Source organism: Talpa europaea (genome assembly GCF_964194135.1).
Source record: "Talpa europaea genome assembly, chromosome: 1".
NCBI classification, from domain to species: Eukaryota; Metazoa; Chordata; class Mammalia; order Eulipotyphla; family Talpidae; genus Talpa; species Talpa europaea.
In genome coordinates this window covers 140122849-140143106 of record NC_140073.1, presented here as the reverse complement: position 1 = coordinate 140143106, position 20258 = coordinate 140122849, and the positions used below count along the sequence as shown (strand labels likewise).

At 34.2% G+C, this 20258-nt stretch overlaps 1 protein-coding gene across 2 annotated transcripts in view; it reads right to left on the bottom strand.

Annotated features, from left to right (window-relative positions):
* Positions 1–20258, bottom strand: part of SPAG16 (sperm associated antigen 16) — a gene marked incomplete at both ends in the record, with an annotated part of 714501 nt that overhangs the window by 669637 nt on the left and 24606 nt on the right. The window contains 2 exons of one of the 2 annotated variants that reach the window (XM_084253918.1): positions 4539–4674; positions 13072–13179. In XM_084253918.1, coding sequence (XP_084110044.1) covers positions 4539–4674; positions 13072–13179 — 244 coding nt within the window. The remainder of the gene's footprint in view (positions 1–4538; positions 4675–13071; positions 13180–20258) is intronic. The other variant, XM_084253919.1, reaches the window with a different exon arrangement.

Sequence of the window (20258 nt, the reverse complement as noted above, 5' to 3'; positions counted from 1 at the left end):
TTAAATATTCAACGTTAAAAAACTATGTCATCCCTTATTGTATATGATTATACCATCTGAGAACACCATCTGTTTAATTATACACAAACACAAATATTTTTTCTACTATCACTGGGAAACAACATTTCTTCATTTAAAGAAAATAGCAGACAATAAATTATAATTTATAGATTAGCACTCATGAACTCCCTGGGTAAAAAGAAAAATGAAAAAAAATATTCTTGGATATCAAATGCAATATAAAAAAATGAAATATACTTCTTACTTAGAACAGTGTAAGATTTACATAAAAACTGCAAATACAGTACAGCTAATTTCTGTATACCCTACACCCTATTCCCCCTGTTTATAGTATGCATTACTATGGTATGTCTGTCAAAAGTAATCAACCAGTCTTGATACATCATTAACAGAAGTCTGTATTTTGTTATGACCTTATTACTCTTTTCCTTATATTCTTTTTCCATTCCCTAATACCATCTAGAATACCCTCTTATATGTAGTCACCATGTCTTCTTAGCCTCTTCTGGACTAGGACATTTTCTCAGACTTTCCCTGATTTTAATGATCTTGACGATTTTCAGGAGTATAATCAGGTAATACTTTGCAGAATGTCAATAAATCTAGGTCTGCTTGATATTTTCTCATGGTTAGGCTAGAGTTGTGGGTTTTGGAGAGAAAAACCACTAAGAAAAGTGCCATTTTTAACACATCACATCAAGGGTACATGCTATCAACATGATAAACTCTGACATTAACCTTGATCACTTTCCTGGAAGTACTATTTGTCAGTTTTTGCCACTTGTGAAGCTACATTTTCCAACGTTTCAACTGTACTTCTGGAAGCAAGTCATTAGGTACAGTCAATATTTAATAGCCAAGCTGCTAAACTCCACACTTCCTTAAAGGAGATTATCTACATATGTGATTTAGGATTCTTCTATATCCAGGAGTGTCCTTTTCTCCTATGTTTATGTACATATTCATTTATATTATTACAAACTTGTAGATAATTATTTTATACCTTGGATTATAATTTAATACATTCATTCTCTCTCTCTCTCTCTGTCTCTCTCTCTGTCTGTCTGTCTCTCTCTCTCTTTGCTCAAGTTGTTCCTAATTTGACCATGGAAAGTTCTCTTAGACTTATTCCTATATAAAGAGTCTGACGTCATTTTTTGATATTTGACTGCAACAGCTTTTAAGCCTTACTCCTCACAGTTGCTTTTGTATCTCACAAATGGGTAAGTGGAAAAGACACCTGAATCTTTCCTGCAGCAGTGGGAGAGTCAAATCATGTGAGTTCTTCCTCACACATAAAAACTCTCAAATTCTAACCACACCTGTGAGAATGGCCCATGTCAAAAAACCAGAAATAAGAGTCAGCGAGAGTGTAGAGAAAAAGGAATGCTTATACACTGTTGGTGGCAATGTAGACTGGTAGACTGGTTAGGTGCTTTGGAAAACAGTATGGAGTTTTCTCAGAACATTAAAACAAGATCTACCATATGATCCAGCAGTTCCACTCCTAGGCATCTACTCAAAGAATGTAAAATCACTAATTTGAAGGGATATATGTACTTCTATGTTCATTGCAGTACCATTTATACTGGCCAAGTTTTAGAAACAACCTATGTATCCAAAGACAGATGAGCAGGATTAGGAAGATTTTATACGGCAGTCTTCCATTGTATGTATATGTATATATGTATACAACTTATACAGAGCATATAATGAAATACTACTCAGCTTTTAAGGAAAAGTAAAACTCTTGCCACTTGAGACAACATGGATGGAACTGGAGGGGATTATGCTAAACAAGTCCAAAGGAGAAAAATAATACCAAATACTTTCACTTACATGTAGAATACTGTGAAGCAAAACAGGGGGGTCAGTCAAATTCAAACCAAAAACAAACCCTAGAAATCTGACTGTAAAATCAAGGCCAAAGTTACCTCAATACAAAATTTATAAAACAAAATAAGAAACAAGTAGAACTATCTAGGACAAATGGGAATGTAGAGTAACCTATAACATAGAATAAGATAAGAAGATATTCCATCCAATTTCTTTCTTAGAAGAAAGAAATATCTCTGCAATTGAATGGGAGAAGCAGCAAAAAGTGAGATATAAATGACCTACATCCCTTCTCAAGATAAAAATCCACATAGGGCTAGTTAGAAGCAAAGGACACTTAAAGTCAGATAGGTCAGGTGTCCCCGAACTACAGATTACACTTGTTTTTGGCTTCTTAAGGAGTAGCCTAGGTAAATGACAACCCCTTAAGAAGCCTTTTTTGTGTTTTCATTTGGCTGGAAAAAAATTTAATATTCTGCAGGTGGTATTTGAAAATTGAATGAAAGAGGCATGCCTACACAGATTGAACTGAAAGTCGTTTCCAAACTGCATGTGGCTGGCTTGTATTTGCAGTATAGAAATCTCAACAGGGCTCAGTGGGGTACATACAATATTAACATTAGAAGCATTGAACCAGAAAAATGATAAGATCAGGGCGATGAGGTCACAGTGTTAATAATCTCACAGAACTGTGCCAGAGATCATGGATTTAGCAAAGTACATTAAGGTCACACACATGAAAGAATTGCCCAGAACCGGTGCCCCTCAATACCATGAATATGACCACTCCACTTACACTATACTACAAGTGAAGGCCGTGAAGATAACATATAGGCATCAGGCTATATGGATATAAATGTCACCTCTATTAGGGAGCATCCTGGGAAGAATGAGAAGAGAATGACATTTGAATGAAACAACCAACAATGACTGTTATGTTGTAGTTAAACCATCAGTGAATATAACAAACACCTTGTATTAAACCTAGAGTTACAGTTTAGTAGCAGATTGTGTTTTCTTCTACTTCCAACTGGAATAGGATTTCAAGGAGAAAATAATTTGCAGACAATGAGGGTGCAGATTTTTGCAGATCTGAACAATAATTTGTAAAATTCAACCCTGCCTCATAGAGATTTTACCTTTTAAATCACATGGTCAGTTTAGACACATATCAATCTTAAAGTAACCAATTTTATTCCTGTTAAATAGGTGAGAAAACAGACCTATGTAAAATGACCTGAATTTTCACAGAGATACCAGGTAGCACAGCTGGAATTCACACCTAGCATTCCCAATCCTTAGCTCTCACAACTAAACCAGTGAAGAATAATTTGAAACCAAAAGATTTACGTATTCTAAATATGATCTCCATACAGGTGTTTTATGTAATCATAGAAATTCCCTCATATTGAATTGATGGGCCTTCCAGGAAGACAAGTTAGGCCTAGTAACAAAGCAGATGAATGGCAAATGCAGTGGTGGACAGATTGCAGATGTATAAATCATAAACCTGGAGGGGAGTTAGCCAGCATGGGTGCATGGGAAGCCCTGGTAGCCTTGACTAGCAAAATGCAGTCTGAGTGATCAGTCAGAGAGGACAGAATATACCTGGTCACTTGGGCATTGTATGGGCAGATCGCTAATGGATTCTATAATCAAGAAGGATAATGGGGAGATAAATATGAAGCTGGGAATTTAAATAAGGCAGGTAGTAAAAGTCTAAGCTGAGTTTGTGGCAGAATAAGAAGTAGGGGCAAACTGAATCTAGCTTCTAGTACTCCGAGATGCCCTGCCCCTTGTTGGAAGTTAGATGAAAAAGATCATGAAGATGAAATTTTGAAGGCTTGACATAAATTTCACAAAAATGTAAATTATTAGTAAATTCATTTGATGCTCTACTGCTAGTAATAGAATCCAGACATTTAAAATACAAAATTAAGATTCAAACACAAAGAGGCAAGCAGACTACTGATGTTGTACATTTCAGTAGCTAAGAATTACACTCAAGAAAAGACAAAATTACACTTGGATTAAAGCATGTCTTCATAATAAAATCATACAAAGATAAGCACAACCAACATGCAAGGTTCTGCAGCTTTGAAAAGTTTGGTAAAAAATGAACTCCAGAAAATAGTAAAAATGTTAAATATAGTTATAGTTTCATATTTGCTAAAAAAATGCTATTAATACATATTTCTAACAAGGCCCATAAACATTGTGTTTTATTTTAATTCTATGCCAGAGATTCTTATCACTGCCCTAGGTCTATGCAAACACTGCTGGAAGAATGGAAAGGGGTCTCAACTGTAGAAATAACTAGCAATTGAGTCAGTAACCAGCTGTGTCAAATATTCATTTGGGGATAAATTGTAGGGAGCTTTTTATTCATTATCTCATACAAATTTTTCAATGATATAATAATTTATAAATTTAAGTCTTAGTTAAGTTTAATTTAATCATAATAAAATCATTCAAAGAGCACAATCAACATGCAAGGTTTTGCAGCTCTGGAAAGTTTGTAGGTTTAAAATAGATAAAACATGTTTCCTGAATGCTTCCAAATGAGCCTTTTTTTATAACATGAAAATTGGCTAAACCTGTTTAAATTTATCTCAAAAGAAAACCAGTATCTCTACTTATGCTTTCAAAACAATAAAATGGTAAAGATCATTTTGAGGTAGATTTGACAATCTCTTTACCTGGCCAACTGCTCTGTCTCTTTCCAAGGAGGTCAGTATTTTCTGCTTCAGTAAAGAGTGGTGCTTCTCATATAACACCCTTATTGTTGGTTCATAGGATGCATAATGTAACTTCAACCTGTAAGACATAAAAGGCCAATTACACCTTAAAAGGGAAGTGAGTTAGATCAGTGATTTCCACCTAACATCTAAACCAAATTTTCCCCTTTTGGATAAAAAACTGAATAACCTTGTAAAGGTCACAACTGCAGAGGCCAGAGATGGAAAGTATGACATGTACAACATCCTTGCACAGGAGGTGGGAGCGCAAAAATCACAGTTCTCTTGGGTTAACTAGTTCTCCATTTCCTACCTGCACCTTTTGCTGAATTCAAGTATGTAATACTCAGATTGCTGCGATTCACTGAGAGAGAAAAAATTGCAGGTTTTTAAATCAATTTGGAAACAATTTTCAAAAAGACAAAGGCTACAAACAATGGGTAGTTAAGTAGAAAAAGTGTTGTTCGCATCAAAACAAATAAACAATGGTCTTCAACACAAGTTTGATTAAGCTCATTAAGAAAATTAAGTATAAAATATTTTGATATCTCATTGCAGAAAATTGATAGCAACACAAGAATCTGAATTATATGAAAATTCCTTGAAAAGATTTTTACTTTTTTTATTGAATGCAATTTATCTCTAGTAAAATGTATCAATCTTAGTGGTATACTCAGTTTTTAGAAGTATGCATATTCCCAAGTAGCTACACTGTTACCAAAATACAACGGTTTTAACATCTCAGGATAAACTACGGCCTCAAATATTTGGAATTAAACAATGCATTCTCTTTTGAATCTGGCTTCTTTCACTCAGCATAATGTTTTAGAGTCTTCCATATGAATGTGGGTATCAGTAATTCATTCCTTTTTGTTATGAGTAGTATTCCCTTGTATATACATATTCTAGAATGTATCCACTATTCTGCTGATGAAGAACTGAGTGACTGTCAATGTAGGGGAATTAAGAACAAAGTTACTATAAACATTCCCCTATCCAAGTCATTTAAAATATTTTGGGCTGCATTACTTTGTTTTTTTTTTTAAAAAAAAAAAACAAAATAACTAGGAGTTGAATTGCTGAGTTGTAATTTACATTTCCAACTGCAATAAATGACAGTCCTAGTTACTTTATCTCCTTGCCAACATTTGGTGATGATTAGTCTATTGAGGGTTTGTTAATAATATCAATTTTCTCAATTCTATTGTATTGCCAAATAATCAACATATATTCTTGGTGACTATTGTTCCTCTGATAACTTAATTAGCTTCTGAATTTATTTTTATTGTTTTATTTTTTTCATTGTATATAATTTGCTCTTTTTGAACTGCTAAGGCATAAGATTAGACCATTGGGCCTCCCTTGGTGACACCGGTGGTTGAGCACCTCACTATGAAGCTGTGCACAGCCTCTACAGCGCCTGGTTCAATCCCGGCCGCCCAGTAAGGGTCCCACATGGCATGGCAGATCTCTCCTGTCACATCCGCTGCTCCCCTCAGCCGTGTATTTCATCAGTCTGCCTGTTCTGTCCCCTGCTCTGTCTCTGGTGAATCCTCTCACCCTCCCGTGCATCTGGCCTGTACCCTGGTTCTTGTATAAATAAATTAATAAATCTCTATTAAAAAAAAGATTAGACCATTGATCTGAAACTTTCTTATTTTCTAATACATGCACTTAAAGCTACCAAGTTCTAAAGTACTTAAGAACTTCTTTGGATGAATCCCTAAAATTTTAATGTGCTCTCTTCAACCATTCAGTTGAAATTCTTTTCTTATTTCCTTCTTTGATTCATGGGTTATATAGAAATCTGTCACTTAATTGCCAGATATTTGGGGATTTTCCAGACAGCTTTTTGTCACTGATCTTTCATTTCATTTCATTGTGGTCAGAGAATATATTTTGCATAACATCAATTCTTTGAAATTGATGACAGACTTGTTCTATGGTTCAGCATGTAACCTATTTTATTGAACATTCACATGCACTTGAAAATTCCAAAGCAGAATTCAACAAATGTCAATTATTCTTAATTAATTTATGCCTTGATCTATAGATTTAGTGAATTTTTGCCTAGTTTTCTAATAATTGATAAAAGAATTGTTAATGTCTCTAATTTTAACTATGAAAATTTGTTTTTACCTTCCATTTTATCAGGCTTCTTTGAAGCTCTTATATTAGAGACATGCATATTTAATATGATGTCTTCCTGATGAATTGATCCTTTCATCAATACAAAGTAGGCTCTTATCTGGATGTCAGGATGCACTTGAGAATGTAGGTTATTAGTCCTACTCCTCCAGGCCAGACCCTATGGGCTTGAAAGGTAGCTCTGCTATCCCAGAGAGAACTAACACATTGGTTGTTTACAAGCTAATGCAAAGGTGTCTTTCCCATAAAGTAACAGATTTTTTCCCTACAACAGGGTGCTGCAGTTGCCTCTACTTCTTCCTCTCATAACTGACAAATAATCTGATGAGGAAAGAAAGAAACAATACAACCAAACTGTTGCAAGAATAAATCAGCATGTACTAACAGGAACCAGAACAGTACCCCAAAGATTAGGTTTTGAAGTAATTGATATAAAAAAAAAAGTTGTAAAATGATATAAGCAATAGTTCATTGAACTTGAAGCACTTTCTTGAAACACTGGATTTTACACCCCTGCAAGCACGCAAATGGATGAGATAAACTCACTGCTGGGGTTGATCTTAGATACTTGATAAAAGTGATGGACAATTCTCAGCACAAGTGGAAATACCAGAGCAGCCATGGAGGGCAGTAGGGGGACTCCAAAACACAACAGCAATTATAATCTGTGAAGACAACCTGTCCATCCACAGAATTACTTTTCAGATTGTACACTGGATAAAGACATTTTAGGTGGTTGTTATTCATATTCAGAAATCTGAGATAACACCCTGACTCCCCGTTAAAGGAGGCTTTACAGGATTAAGTAGGGTTATGGATAAAGTCATCTACCCAGTGATCAATTCCAGATTCCCTGAGTGAATGATATGAATTGATATACTTGGATGCTGGAGTAACCTATTGAAAAGGAAGAGGCCACACCAGCCTCTTCTTCTGACATATGTAAGCTACTTGAAATTGTCCTACAATTTGTTTATTTATTTAATTTTAGTCATTTTTTTCCTCTGAGTTTCTGTTCACTTTTCTCAGCTTTTCTGTTGGAGAATTTTTCATTGCAAACCTCATGTCTTTCAGTCCAAGAATTAGAATTTGGATGTTTGCTTGTTTCCATTAAACATCTGAATTTTCCCATCTATTCACTCATTATATTCATTTTCCTTAACATTATTTCTTAAAATAGTGTTAAATAGATGAGAAAGTCTTCATTTATTTATACTATTGTCTCTGTCATCAGTAGACCTGTTTCTATCTTTTCCTAGTCATAAGACATCTTCCTGTTTCTTTGCACATATAGTTTATTTACATATTTATAAATATATTTATATATTACATATATTATTGCATGTTGGACACAGATAGAAAATTGGATTTTGTTATCTTTCTTTAAAGAACATTGTTCTGGCAGAAAATTAATGGTAGGTTAGCTTTAGCTTTTCAAAGCTTACGTCTAAGAATTTTTAAGGCATATCCAAAGCAGCTCCTGGTTTATCAAAGATCTTAGCTGATTGTTCAGAGTACTCAGTAATGTTCCTCCTTTGTAGATGGTCAGAACACCTGTATCTATAACCTCCAAAAATCACCATTTAGCTCACATTTTCACAAGGAGCTGTTCTTTACAGGTCTCATGTTATCTCACTATGAGTTTCTACAACTTAATATTTGGTCAAAACTAAAGGGAAAACATACAGATATTTCCAAATTTCCTCTTCATGTACCTCCCTTTTTTATGTACTCTGTTCTGCAAATTCCAGCTTCTTTGGCAGCTCTGATTTCTGTCTCTCTCTCCTCAGTTTATCAAGAATACTGTGCTCTCATTGTCTAACCTGTTCTAACCTGTCTTACTGTTGTCTGGAAAGTACTTCCAGGCAGAAACCTGGGGTGATCATGCTGTTCACTTTGCATTCCCCTTCTCCTAAGCATCACAACTCTGCTCTGCCAATTTCCCAATATTAAAAAAAAAAAACTTGTAAAAATGTGTCCTTTGTTTAGTTCGTTACAGTTAGACAGCTAATCTAGTATGAATTACAAAGTTAGTTTATACCAGTTACCCTGACACTGCCCAAAGCAGAAGTTTCTTCATGTAAACTTTTTCCTATTTGATATTTAAAACAGTAGTCTTCATAGACAATAAGTATTTTTCATGAAAATATTTATGAAAACCTTTGACTGGTAAGTCATATTTCTCTTGACATATTATAATTATACTTCATTGATAATAGCAGTAAAACTATAGTATTAAAATTTACATACAAGCTTTAATGTTATGGTTTTATTGCTATCATATAAATACATATATGTATGCATGTATATGATTTATATATAATGCATATTAATGCAACCATACTACTAAACAAGAGAAACAAAATAAAATATAAGTAGCATGTATAATTCCATTCACCATTCCTCTTAATGTCCTCAATGTATATGTACTATTTGCTGCATAGTATACATTTCATATACATTTATAAATACATAGTCAGGTAAAAATTATATATCCAAAACAATGTGTCCTGTAATATGTGGACAAATGAAGGATTATTATTATTGATGGCAAAATATTTTCTTTATCAAATGACTCTAGCATCTACTCATTCAAGAAAGATGACATGATTATACTTTGCCCAAAAAGTTACACAGGAACACACAGGACACCAGTACAGTATAACAGGAAGCAACATTTAAAGAAACCCTTTACATAATCATTTTAAAAGAGTACCTTTTTATAAAGTTCCATAAGTACTTTATCATTCAGTTACTTATAAGTTTTAGTTTTGGGTAGTGATAATTCTGAAAATAAGTACATTTATAAGATATTCAATGTTAAATAGGACATACTATAAAAGTGCTAGGTAAAAATCAACTAGTTAAAACTTAGTTGGCCAATTTACAGAAAGACTAAGGTTGATACCTAGTAAGAAAATATGGAAACATAATGGAAATATTTGGGTAAAATATCACATAGAGAACTCAAGAGTCTAACAGCATGACTATAAAAACACCCTTCCCCATACAGTCAATGGGCGCATCAAAAGATACTCATCATCTTATCATTAGAAAAATGCAAATCAAAGCAACAATGAGGTATCATCTCCTACCTCTGAGAATGAATATTATACAAAAGTATAGAGAATATGGAGAGAAGGGAACCCTTATTCAATGTTGGTATAATTGTAAATCTATGGAAAGAAGTATGGGGATTCCTCAAAAATTTAAAAATAGAAATGACATAGTTATTCTACTTTTTGGTATTTACCTGAAAAATGCAAAAACACAAATTCTAAGAGATTTATAAACACTCCATGTTTATTGCAGCATTAACAATAGCCAAGAACTGGTAACAAGTGACCAATGAATATAAAACAGATGAAATCCCTCCATTTGCAATACTCTGGATGGAGCAAAAGGATATTAGGCTTAGTGAAATAAGCCATACAAAGACAGAAAAGCACCATAAGGTTGTATTCACATGTGGTATAGTAAAAACAAACAGATGAACTGAGAAAACAAGTATGAATTTTTAGACTATGAGGCCACTGTTGGTCACAAGGGAAGAATGTAGGAAAGCTGGTTAAAATTGGAACAAACAGAACAATGGTGTGGAATCCAGAAACGGACATTTAGCAATTTTGATTTTCAACAGTGCACATTTGAAACTAATATATTATTACAATACAATGTTACTTCAATTTAAAAAAAATTTCTTCCCTAAAGTTGATTCATTATGCAATGGTATGTTACTGAACAAGTTATTCATTGGTGACTGATTAACTTCATAACTAGTTTTTTGTCACTCTTATAATATCATTGAGATTTTGTATCAGAACCTTGGAAAAAAATGATTAGTGATTCATCCAGATAGTTAAATGGAGATACTATTCTTAATGGTTAAATACTAAAATAAAGTCTATCTGGAGATAGTCGAAGTGTAGTCATATTACAACATGAGTTTCAGTACCAGGACCCCTGAAGATTATAAAAAGTATAATCTGAAAGTGCTTAATTTTTTTCATGAATTGAACTATAACAGTATTTTTCATATAGCTAGAAATCTAATAAGTAGTATATTTTTAAACACAGGTCACAGTCTCAAAAGAAAAAAATTCTGAAACACACCAAAAAAGCACAATTAACCGAAGAGCAGAACATCAAAGAGCAAAAGTGAACAACTATTTTTCAACTGACACAACTGAATACAGAAAACTCAGACTGTCGTCAACCTTACTGAAGTACAGAAGCGGGCTTGTATCCTCACGAGGTGAGAACCGAGTAAACCTAAGATCCATGAAAGGATGTGTTACGATTCAAATTCACTGTGTGTGTGTGTGTGTGTGGCATGTCTGACACACACAGAAAGCTTCTACAAACAGTATCAGGCTTTTCCTCTGGGCAAATGGGTACCTCACTCTGAGCACAGCAATTATTTATCTTTGGACAAGAAAAAGCTTAGCCACCTTTAAAGACTCCTACAAAGTCACAGGCCTTCTTATTGCCTTAAGTGTAGACTAATTCCCAAATTTAAGAACAGCTTTTAAAATAAAATACAGTATCAGGGCCTCCCCGGTGGCGCAGCGGTTGAGCGCTGGGTTGGGAAGCTGCCCGCGGCCTCTGCGGCGCCAGTTCGATCCCCGGCTGCTCCCCGGCCACCAGAGGCGGGTCCCACATGGTGCGCAGACCTCTCCTGCCGCCCGCTGCTCCCCTCAGCAGTGTACTTCGGTCCTTCTGCCTGCTCTGCTCCCCGCTCTGGCTCTGGTGAATTCTCTCACCCTCCCGCGCTTCTGACTGTACCCAGTGCTTGTATAAACAAAACAAACAAACCAGCAAACAAATAAATAAAGCATGCCTCTATAAAAAAAAAAAAAATACAGTATCAATCCAGTTCAAAATAGAAAGCTTTATTTTAAAAAAAGTCAAAAGGGAAATCTAGAGAAAGCAGTATAGATTCAATACACATTTTCAATGTTAGGGTATATGCAAAATATTTACTACTTATTATGCTCCAAACACTGTTATTTGATACACATCAATCCAAGATACATTATCACCATTGTTATAAGGTTAGAAACAAAATTACAATAGTCATCAAAAGTATAAGTAGTGGAACCAGGCTTTCAATGCCTATAAACTCCAAAATCCCAGCTCTTCTAATCATATTGTGCTATGCAGTTAATGTTTACATTAAAAGGAAAAGAACTCATTTTGAAAATTTTGGCCTGATTTTTTTCTGGATATAAAACAATCTTACAAACTAAAAAAAAAAAAAGGAACAAAATATGAAATTATTAAAGTCAAAGAATAAACATTCTAAAGATCTCTTTTTTAGCTAATATAATCTCTCATTTAAAGTGATGCTTTATTTTTCTAATGGCTCAATTTAAGAAAAAACATTTTAAAAACCTCTAGCTTTTAATGTATTGCTAAGTTTGAGATTATTCCAATACCATAGCTCTGTGGAACAGCCAATAATTAAATAATAGCCATAATAAATATAATCACCTATAAAGACAACAATGATCATTATTGTCCCTACCTTGCTCTAACAGGCCATGATCCCAATTTAAATTTAAGCTTAAATTAATTATAAATCTAATTCCTCAGTTGTACTAACTGTATGAATTCCTAACAGCACGTTTCTAGTGGCTACCTATATTGGATTCAGGCAAATACAGAAGATATATAATATCACAGAAAGTTGACTGGCCAGCACAGTCTTAGAACAAGTAAAGGAGAATTTTAGTTAAGAATTAGAAATTATTTTCTTGTTTTTTGTTAGTTGTTTGACTTTGTTGGGAGAGGAGAGGAAAAGTGAATTCAAAGTCATTAGGCACACATGTCTCACCCTTGCCAAACTCCATTTTCACTCTGCTCTCTCTTTCTCTGAACTGTGTGCAACTGGTGAACATGTCAGTCCTTCAGGATTTAGTAACTCTGCACAGTATGTAGTATCTTCCCAGAGCACCTTGCTGAGCTCACTCTCTCACTTTTAATTCATACATATTTTAGAGTTAAGTTCCTCTGGAAATAGGTTTCTGAACACTATCACACTCAAACCTGTTTGGAGTGACCAGCTTCTTGGCTAGCAACAATGCAGCATAATACAGTACACATCTGTTTCACTACTCCCCCATCATACATCCCAATAGTCCCTGGAGCCTTAACACTAAGGGCCTGAACTTACCTTTGTATTTCAATCACAGTACAGTGTCTGATACATACCAGGTGTTCAGTAGATGTTAAATGAATAGCTTTACCCAAAACCTTCTGCCACGGTCTAGTTGCTTAACACCAATTTAAAAAATCTTTTATATGCCAATAAATATTAGCAGCTTACCCTTTGAGGTCATTAATTAATTTGTTTTTTTCCTGGAGTATTCGCTTGTGGTGCATTCGATGAAAATCACGCTCTTTCTGAGATTTCAGCAGATCTTCTCTAGCCTTACTATAAAAAACAGTAATAACAGTTAACAACTTTAAAAATCACTGCTCGTTCCTTTCTGAAACACTATTTAGCCATCAGTCCAAATCCAGTTTTGAATAATTCAAAAGTTAATTGAAAAACAAACTTTTATAATTCTCACTGAAGGACTAAAAAAACAGTAATACTTGGGAGTATTACTAAAAAAACAGTAATACTTGGGAGTGGGGGATAAATGGGACAAAATCAGCAGTTCCAAAAATGTCATTTATCCACATTTTATTAAATAAAGGGAAATTAAATGTCTGCTGTCAAAGTAACTTATACTCCATCTACTTCCAAATAAAATGTTTACAAAATTGTAATACAAACACACATAAGCAGAATTACTAAAGTTAATTACAAGTAATAGAAAATTCTTCATGAATTATAATTCTGAACTTGCTTTAACATATGGTTAAATGCATTTAATATGTTGGGTTATTTACTTCTAAAAATTGAGAAAAAGAAGGAATATGAGTTCCAGAAAAGCAGCACTTAATTTTGGTAATGCATATGAAAGAAATACACACCTGCACATCATACTACTAAAACAAGTGGCAACTTGATGAAAAAGTTCTTCAATATCACCATTATAATACAAAAACATTCTTCAATTGACTATATGGCATAAAACAAGAGTATTCTAAGCACAAACTGTATGTGAAAAATTAATTGGTACGTTTCATATATTTCCACAATAAAAGTTAGCTTCAATATAATAATGTAAAATATAAATTATAATGAAAAAATAGTTATCTAACAATCTGGGTTAATTTACAAAATGTTACAACATTAAGACTCACCTTCTGAAAAACAGATCAACTGAGTTAATAGAGCTGACATCTCACAAGAGTATCAAATGGAATATACTTCTCTATATCACAGTATTTCAAATTCAAATATTTACAAACAAATGTACACAAATAGATTTATACTTTTGGAGCTTTATCAGCACAATCACTGAATAGCAGTGACTTGGATACTGCCAAAGACATGGGATGAGCTTAGGTCTTCAGTTGCCTGATAGAGCATTTTATGATCAGTTAAACTTCTTATTGTTACACATTAAACAGGGTAAAAGTATCTTATCCTCCTCTCACCCCCCCTTTCTTTCTTGTGCCTCTACCTCCTCCACTTTTTATTTATTTATTTATTTATTTTATACATTTTTACATCCTTTTTCATTTTTGCACAATGTATGCATTTTCATCTTGGTTATAGTCCCCATACAATTTCCACACCCCTTGTTTTGATCCTACTCCCTTCTCTGCCCCCACCCACTCTAGTGAGTCTCTGGTTTATAGCTGCTTGTTGATTTTGATTTTTACTTTATTACAATTAGTCTTTTTCCTGGACCCTTATTTAGGTTTTCTAAATCCCTGCCAAGAGTGAGACCATCGGTATTTTTCTTTCTGGCTTATTTCGCTGAGCATGATCCCTTCCAGCTCCATCCATGTTGCTGCAAATTGCATGAGTTTATCTTTTTTGATTGCTGACCTGTATTTTCATTAATTTACTGTCAAGTTGTATTCTTCATCACATGTAAAGGATGTGTCATACTATTTATGGTCCCTCCCACCATGTCACTCTCAACTTCATTTCCATGCCAGCAAATTTGAAGGTATAAGTTGTCCATGAAAATATGTAATCTTGAAAAATCATGCTAGGAATATGACAGCTATTAAATGAAAAATTAATTATTCCAGTTAGCATTCCATGGAATAAAAGTGAATCAAAAAAAGAGAGAGAACCCCTCTGCCATCACGATGAGTCTAAAAAGCAATGAGCAAAGAGGAGAGTGTTTATGTAGAATGGCTAGGTGGACCATTTTGTAATAAAAACAAAAGAATATCACCTTATACACTATTGCCTTATACACAGCATTCTCAATAAATGTTACTGTAATCATCCTGATCTTCCTAAATATCATATTATTATTCATATTTTGTATAGTAGACCAGATATACTTAAGTCCTCTAATAGATAGATTTGCCTGTCTAGAAAAGGAGGCACACCAGTAAGTAAACATCTTTAATGGAACAAAAATATTGGGATTTATGATTATTAGTAATGCTACATATTTTTGTAAAATAATTTAGACTCACAAACATGTATTTTAAGTCTACTAAATGACCTTATCTTCAATAACTTAATGAATAACTTAATGAATTATATATATAAACACGTTTTGTTTATCTTATCTGAAATGTAAACCCATAATACAGACACGCACCTCAAAGACATCTTTACAGACACATCACCCAAAGCAGTGATAGTGAAGGCAAAGATAAATAGCTGGGACTACATCAAATTAAAGAGCTTCTGCACAGCAAAAGAGACAATAACCAAAACAAAGAGAAACCCCACCGACTAGGAGAAAATTTTTGCATACAACACTAACACTAATGATAAAGGACTGATGACAAAAATCTACAAAGTGCTGATGAGAATCAACAAAAACAAAGAGAATAATCTGGTTAAAAAAATAGGCAGAAGGACTAATAAACTTCTCCAAAGAGGAAATGCATATGGCCAACAGGCATATGAAAAAATGTTCAACATCACTTGTAATCAGGGAAATGCAAATCAAAACTACAATGAGATATCATCTCACACCAGTGAGAATGGCACATATTAAAAAAAAACTAGCAACAACAAATGTTGGTGAGGATGTGGAGAAAAAGGAACTCTCCTGCACTGCTGGTGGGAGTGCAAACTGGTCCAACCACTATGAAAAGCTGTGTGGAGATTCCTCAACCTACTAAAGATAGATATTCCATATGATCCAGCAATTCCACTCCTAGGTATTTACCCAAAGGATACAGAAACATTCATTCAAAAGGGCACCTGCACCCCTATGTTTACAGCAGCACTGTTTACAATAGCTAAGCTTTGGAAACAACCCAAATGCCCAAAGATAGATGATTGGATCAAGAAGATGTGGTACATATACACAATGGAATATTATTCAGCAATCAAAAAAGATAAACACATGCAGTTTGCAGCAACATGGATGGAGCTGGAAGGGATCATGCTCAGTGAAATAAGCCAGAAAGAAAAAGAAAAATACCAGATGGTCTCACTCATAGCAGGAATCTAGTAAACCTAAATAAGGGACCAGGAAAAAAGAATAACTATAATAAAGAAAAAATCACAATCAAGCAACTATAAACCAGAGACACACTATGGGGGGGAGGGTGGGAAAGGGAGGGATTGGGTTCAAAATACGGGGGGTACAATTTTATGGGGAATATAACCAAGATGAAAATGCATACATTGTGCAATAATGAAAAATGATGTAAGAAATATATAAAGTAAACTATGAGCCTCCCTTGGTTGCACAGGCAGTTGAGTGCAGTGCTGTGAAGCTGTCTGCAGCCTTTGCAGTGCTGGTTCGATCCCAGCCAGCCGGCGAGGGTCCCACATGGCGCAGCAGACCTCTCCTGTCGCACCCGCTGCTCCCCTCAGCAGTGTATTTCAGTCAGTCTGCCTGTTCTGTTCCCTGCTCTGTCTCTGGTGAATCCTCTCACCCTCTTGCAAATCTGGCCTGTACCTTGGTTGTTGTATAAATAAATACATAAAAATCTTTTTTTAAATATACATAAAATAAAATAAATATTTAGGAAAATAATGCTGCAAAGTTTCTTAAGCAGAAACACAAATGTGCAGTATTGCATCCACTCACTTTTCTAATATACATTTAAAGGCCTATTTGTACTCATCCCAGCAAAGAAAGCATAGGAATTGATTTAAGTATTAGACCTTAAAGTTTCTGACCATTAAATTGGTTTTCAGGGACTTGCTTTCTGTTAGCACAAATGAAGTCTATTCAGTAAAACAATTTAAATTCATTTCATGGTGATGCTTCTTCTATTATGACCTTCCTGCTGCCCATCTGCTAAATAAAACAAAAATAAAAGCTCTAAAACTAGAGTCTAAAATATTCATATAAGCAATTAATATTTTTAATTACACAGTATCTTCTCATTACATTAGTAGGCTATTTTTGCATTTTAAAAACCATTTATTTTAAGACACCAGAGATTCAGTTTCACACACAGTGAAGTTAAGTTGTTTAGTGAAACATTCTATTTAGAATTGTATATCACAAAGAAGATACTTTATTCATGCTTTTTAATGAGATTATAGAAAGCTATCTGACTTACTCATTTCAGGAAACCAGTAATCAAGATCTACAGTTAAAGCATAAAATATTAAGGTACACAATTTTTATCATGCTATAAAAAAGCATTGTTAAAACTTCCATGTTTTAACATATGTGATTTAATAGTACGCTCTAAAAATATTGTAGGTGAATATCCTTAGTTTAAAAAAAAAAAAACTTTATTAGGGTTAGGGCCTCCCCGGTGGTACAGCAGGTTAAGCACAGTGCTGTGAAACTGTCCACAGCCTTTGCAGTGTGGGTTCAATTCCCGGGCTGCCAGGGAGATACCCACACGGAGCGGCAGACCCCTCCTGACATGCCCGCTGCTCTCCTCAGTAGTGTTTTCAGTCCATCTGCCTGTCTGCTCCCCACTGTCTCTGGTGAATCCTCTCACCCTCCCTACACCTTTGGTCTGTAACCCAGTTCTTGTATAAATAAGTAAAATATTCAAAAAAAACTTTATTAAATAAAAAATCTTCGAGTAATGGTTTAATAATGAATTTACTGGGTTATTATGTTGCCATAATTTGACAAAAGGAAGTATATAAACATTCTTTGTTTAGCTATACTAATCAAGGTAGGACATCACTGTCAAGCACTTTCTCATGTATATATTTCTAAATAATTTCTCATAACAGTACTATGTAATTACCAATATTTTATTATCTTCAATTGATTATGTTAATAAATTTAATCAACTAAAATTAATATTGGAATAATTATGAGATTATCAAAATGGAATTCAGTCAGATTAGAGGAAAACTTTCATTATATTCTTAGCCAAAAAAGAGAGGGTATACCCATGTCCAGAGAAAAATACCTTCTTAATTTAACAAACAATTACCTAAATACGAAAGCATGAAATTTTATGGGCCTCATTATTATCTTTATTTCCACATTGTTTGTTTCTGAAGTCATTACATTAAATGGGTCTTCAGAAAAACTGGGCACTCTTTTACCTTTCACAGAAGTGAATTTTGGTTTTGTTATCCTGGGTTATACTTTTATTTAGATAAGAACTTTGAATGTATAATTAAGGGTCCCTAAATAAAGCACCTAAGTTTTCCTCAATATTAATTGCCATTTAATTTTAGTTTTCATTATGTTCATTTTTTCTGCAGAAGGTTAAAATATTTCATTATTTTTAAAATAGGACTTCTAATCTTCTAATCTTCTAATTATTAATGCCAGGTATTATTATTTTTTTACCAAATCTTTAGGATTCTCAACAAACCTCTTCGGGCCTGCATTATTATTCATGCATGTAAAAGCCTGGCAAAGGAAGATAACACTCTAAATGGGGCAAGACTTACCTTAATAGAAAGTTGTTTAAATTCCCATCATAATAGGAAATAATGCCTACTCAAAAGGAATGTTATGAAAGGGGCAAAAATCATCAATTAACTACTTTAACAATTATTAAAAGCTTAACTAAAGACCAAAAATGTTAACAGCACACTTTCACTTAAGCTCCTCCTATTTGCCAGGCATAGCTATAGACTCAGAGCTATGCTGAGCACAAGACCCAGTTCTTATTCTATGCAGCTCACAATATAACAATAAAATTATATACATTAAATAATTAGCTATAAAAGATATAAATATCCAGCTCCTTCATAAATATATAGAATGAAATTAAGGATAACCTAAACAAATGGAGAAAGATACCCTGTAAATAGATTAGAAGCCAAACTTATGAGAACATCAATTACTCACAAATACATGCATATATAAATATATTTGTACACTGACATTTTCCCAAATTAAGTTATATATTCAACTTAATCTCAATCCAAATCCCATTCATGTCCTTCTACAGAAATTGATAAACTGACACTTTATCAATTTCTATGGCAATACAAAGGATCTAGAATAGTCAAATGAATCTTGAAAGGGAAAGAGAAATGGTCTAAGAGTACACACGAAAATAGGGATGATGTCAGTGGCTGTCTTATCGGACAGCAGTCAAGAGCACGAATAGTGAGGAGGTACGAAAAGGAAAGGCATCCTGTCAGCGAGCTAGGAGAAGCCATCACAGCAGCTGAGGGAGGAGAGGAATGGAAAACAGTACGTACAATGAGTAGAATAGGGGAGTGAAAACTAGATTATGGGATATTAAAGTATAAGTACTTTTAGCAGTAAACCATCCAAATGAGAATAACTACAATGTTTATGTGATAAGAGGTTAAAGGCTGTTCAAGATCAAACAGCTTCCTGATAAATAAAACAATAATTTCTTATGGAACTCAGACAAGGTGAACAGGTGGCATGTCAACTGCCAAATAAAACAGGGTTCATGAATAGTGTCCTAATCTCAAAAGATGTTAAAACTCTAAGATACGCTTTCTAGTTTTGAATTAACTAACAGTTCTCTGCAAGAGCATAGTAGGTCACTTAAATCCTAGACCTTTGCAGTTAAAAAAACAATTGATCTATATTTGAATAGAAAGCATAGTTATATTTTCATTGTCTAAGAAAGAATACCAAATTATGTCATTCTTCTCCACTATCTTGTATACAATAAACTTTAACTTTTAATATAACTATAAATATCTTTAATAATATTTCACCTTAAAAAATATCTATAGCAGGGCCTCTCTTGTGACAGTTAAGACATAGCACTATAAAGCTATCCACAGCCACTGCAGCACAAGTTCAATCCCCAGCCAGGGAGGTGACCCACATGGCGCAGCAGACCTCTCCTGTCTTGTCCACTGCTCCCCTCAGCAGTATATTTTTAGTAGATCTGCCTGTTCTGCTCTCCACCCTGTCTCTGGTGAATCCTCTCACCCCAACACACCTCTGGCCTGTACCCTGGCTCTTGTATGCATAAACAAATCTTTTTAAAAATCTATACAAAATTTTCCAAACAATTATTTCCCAAACTTTGTACTTT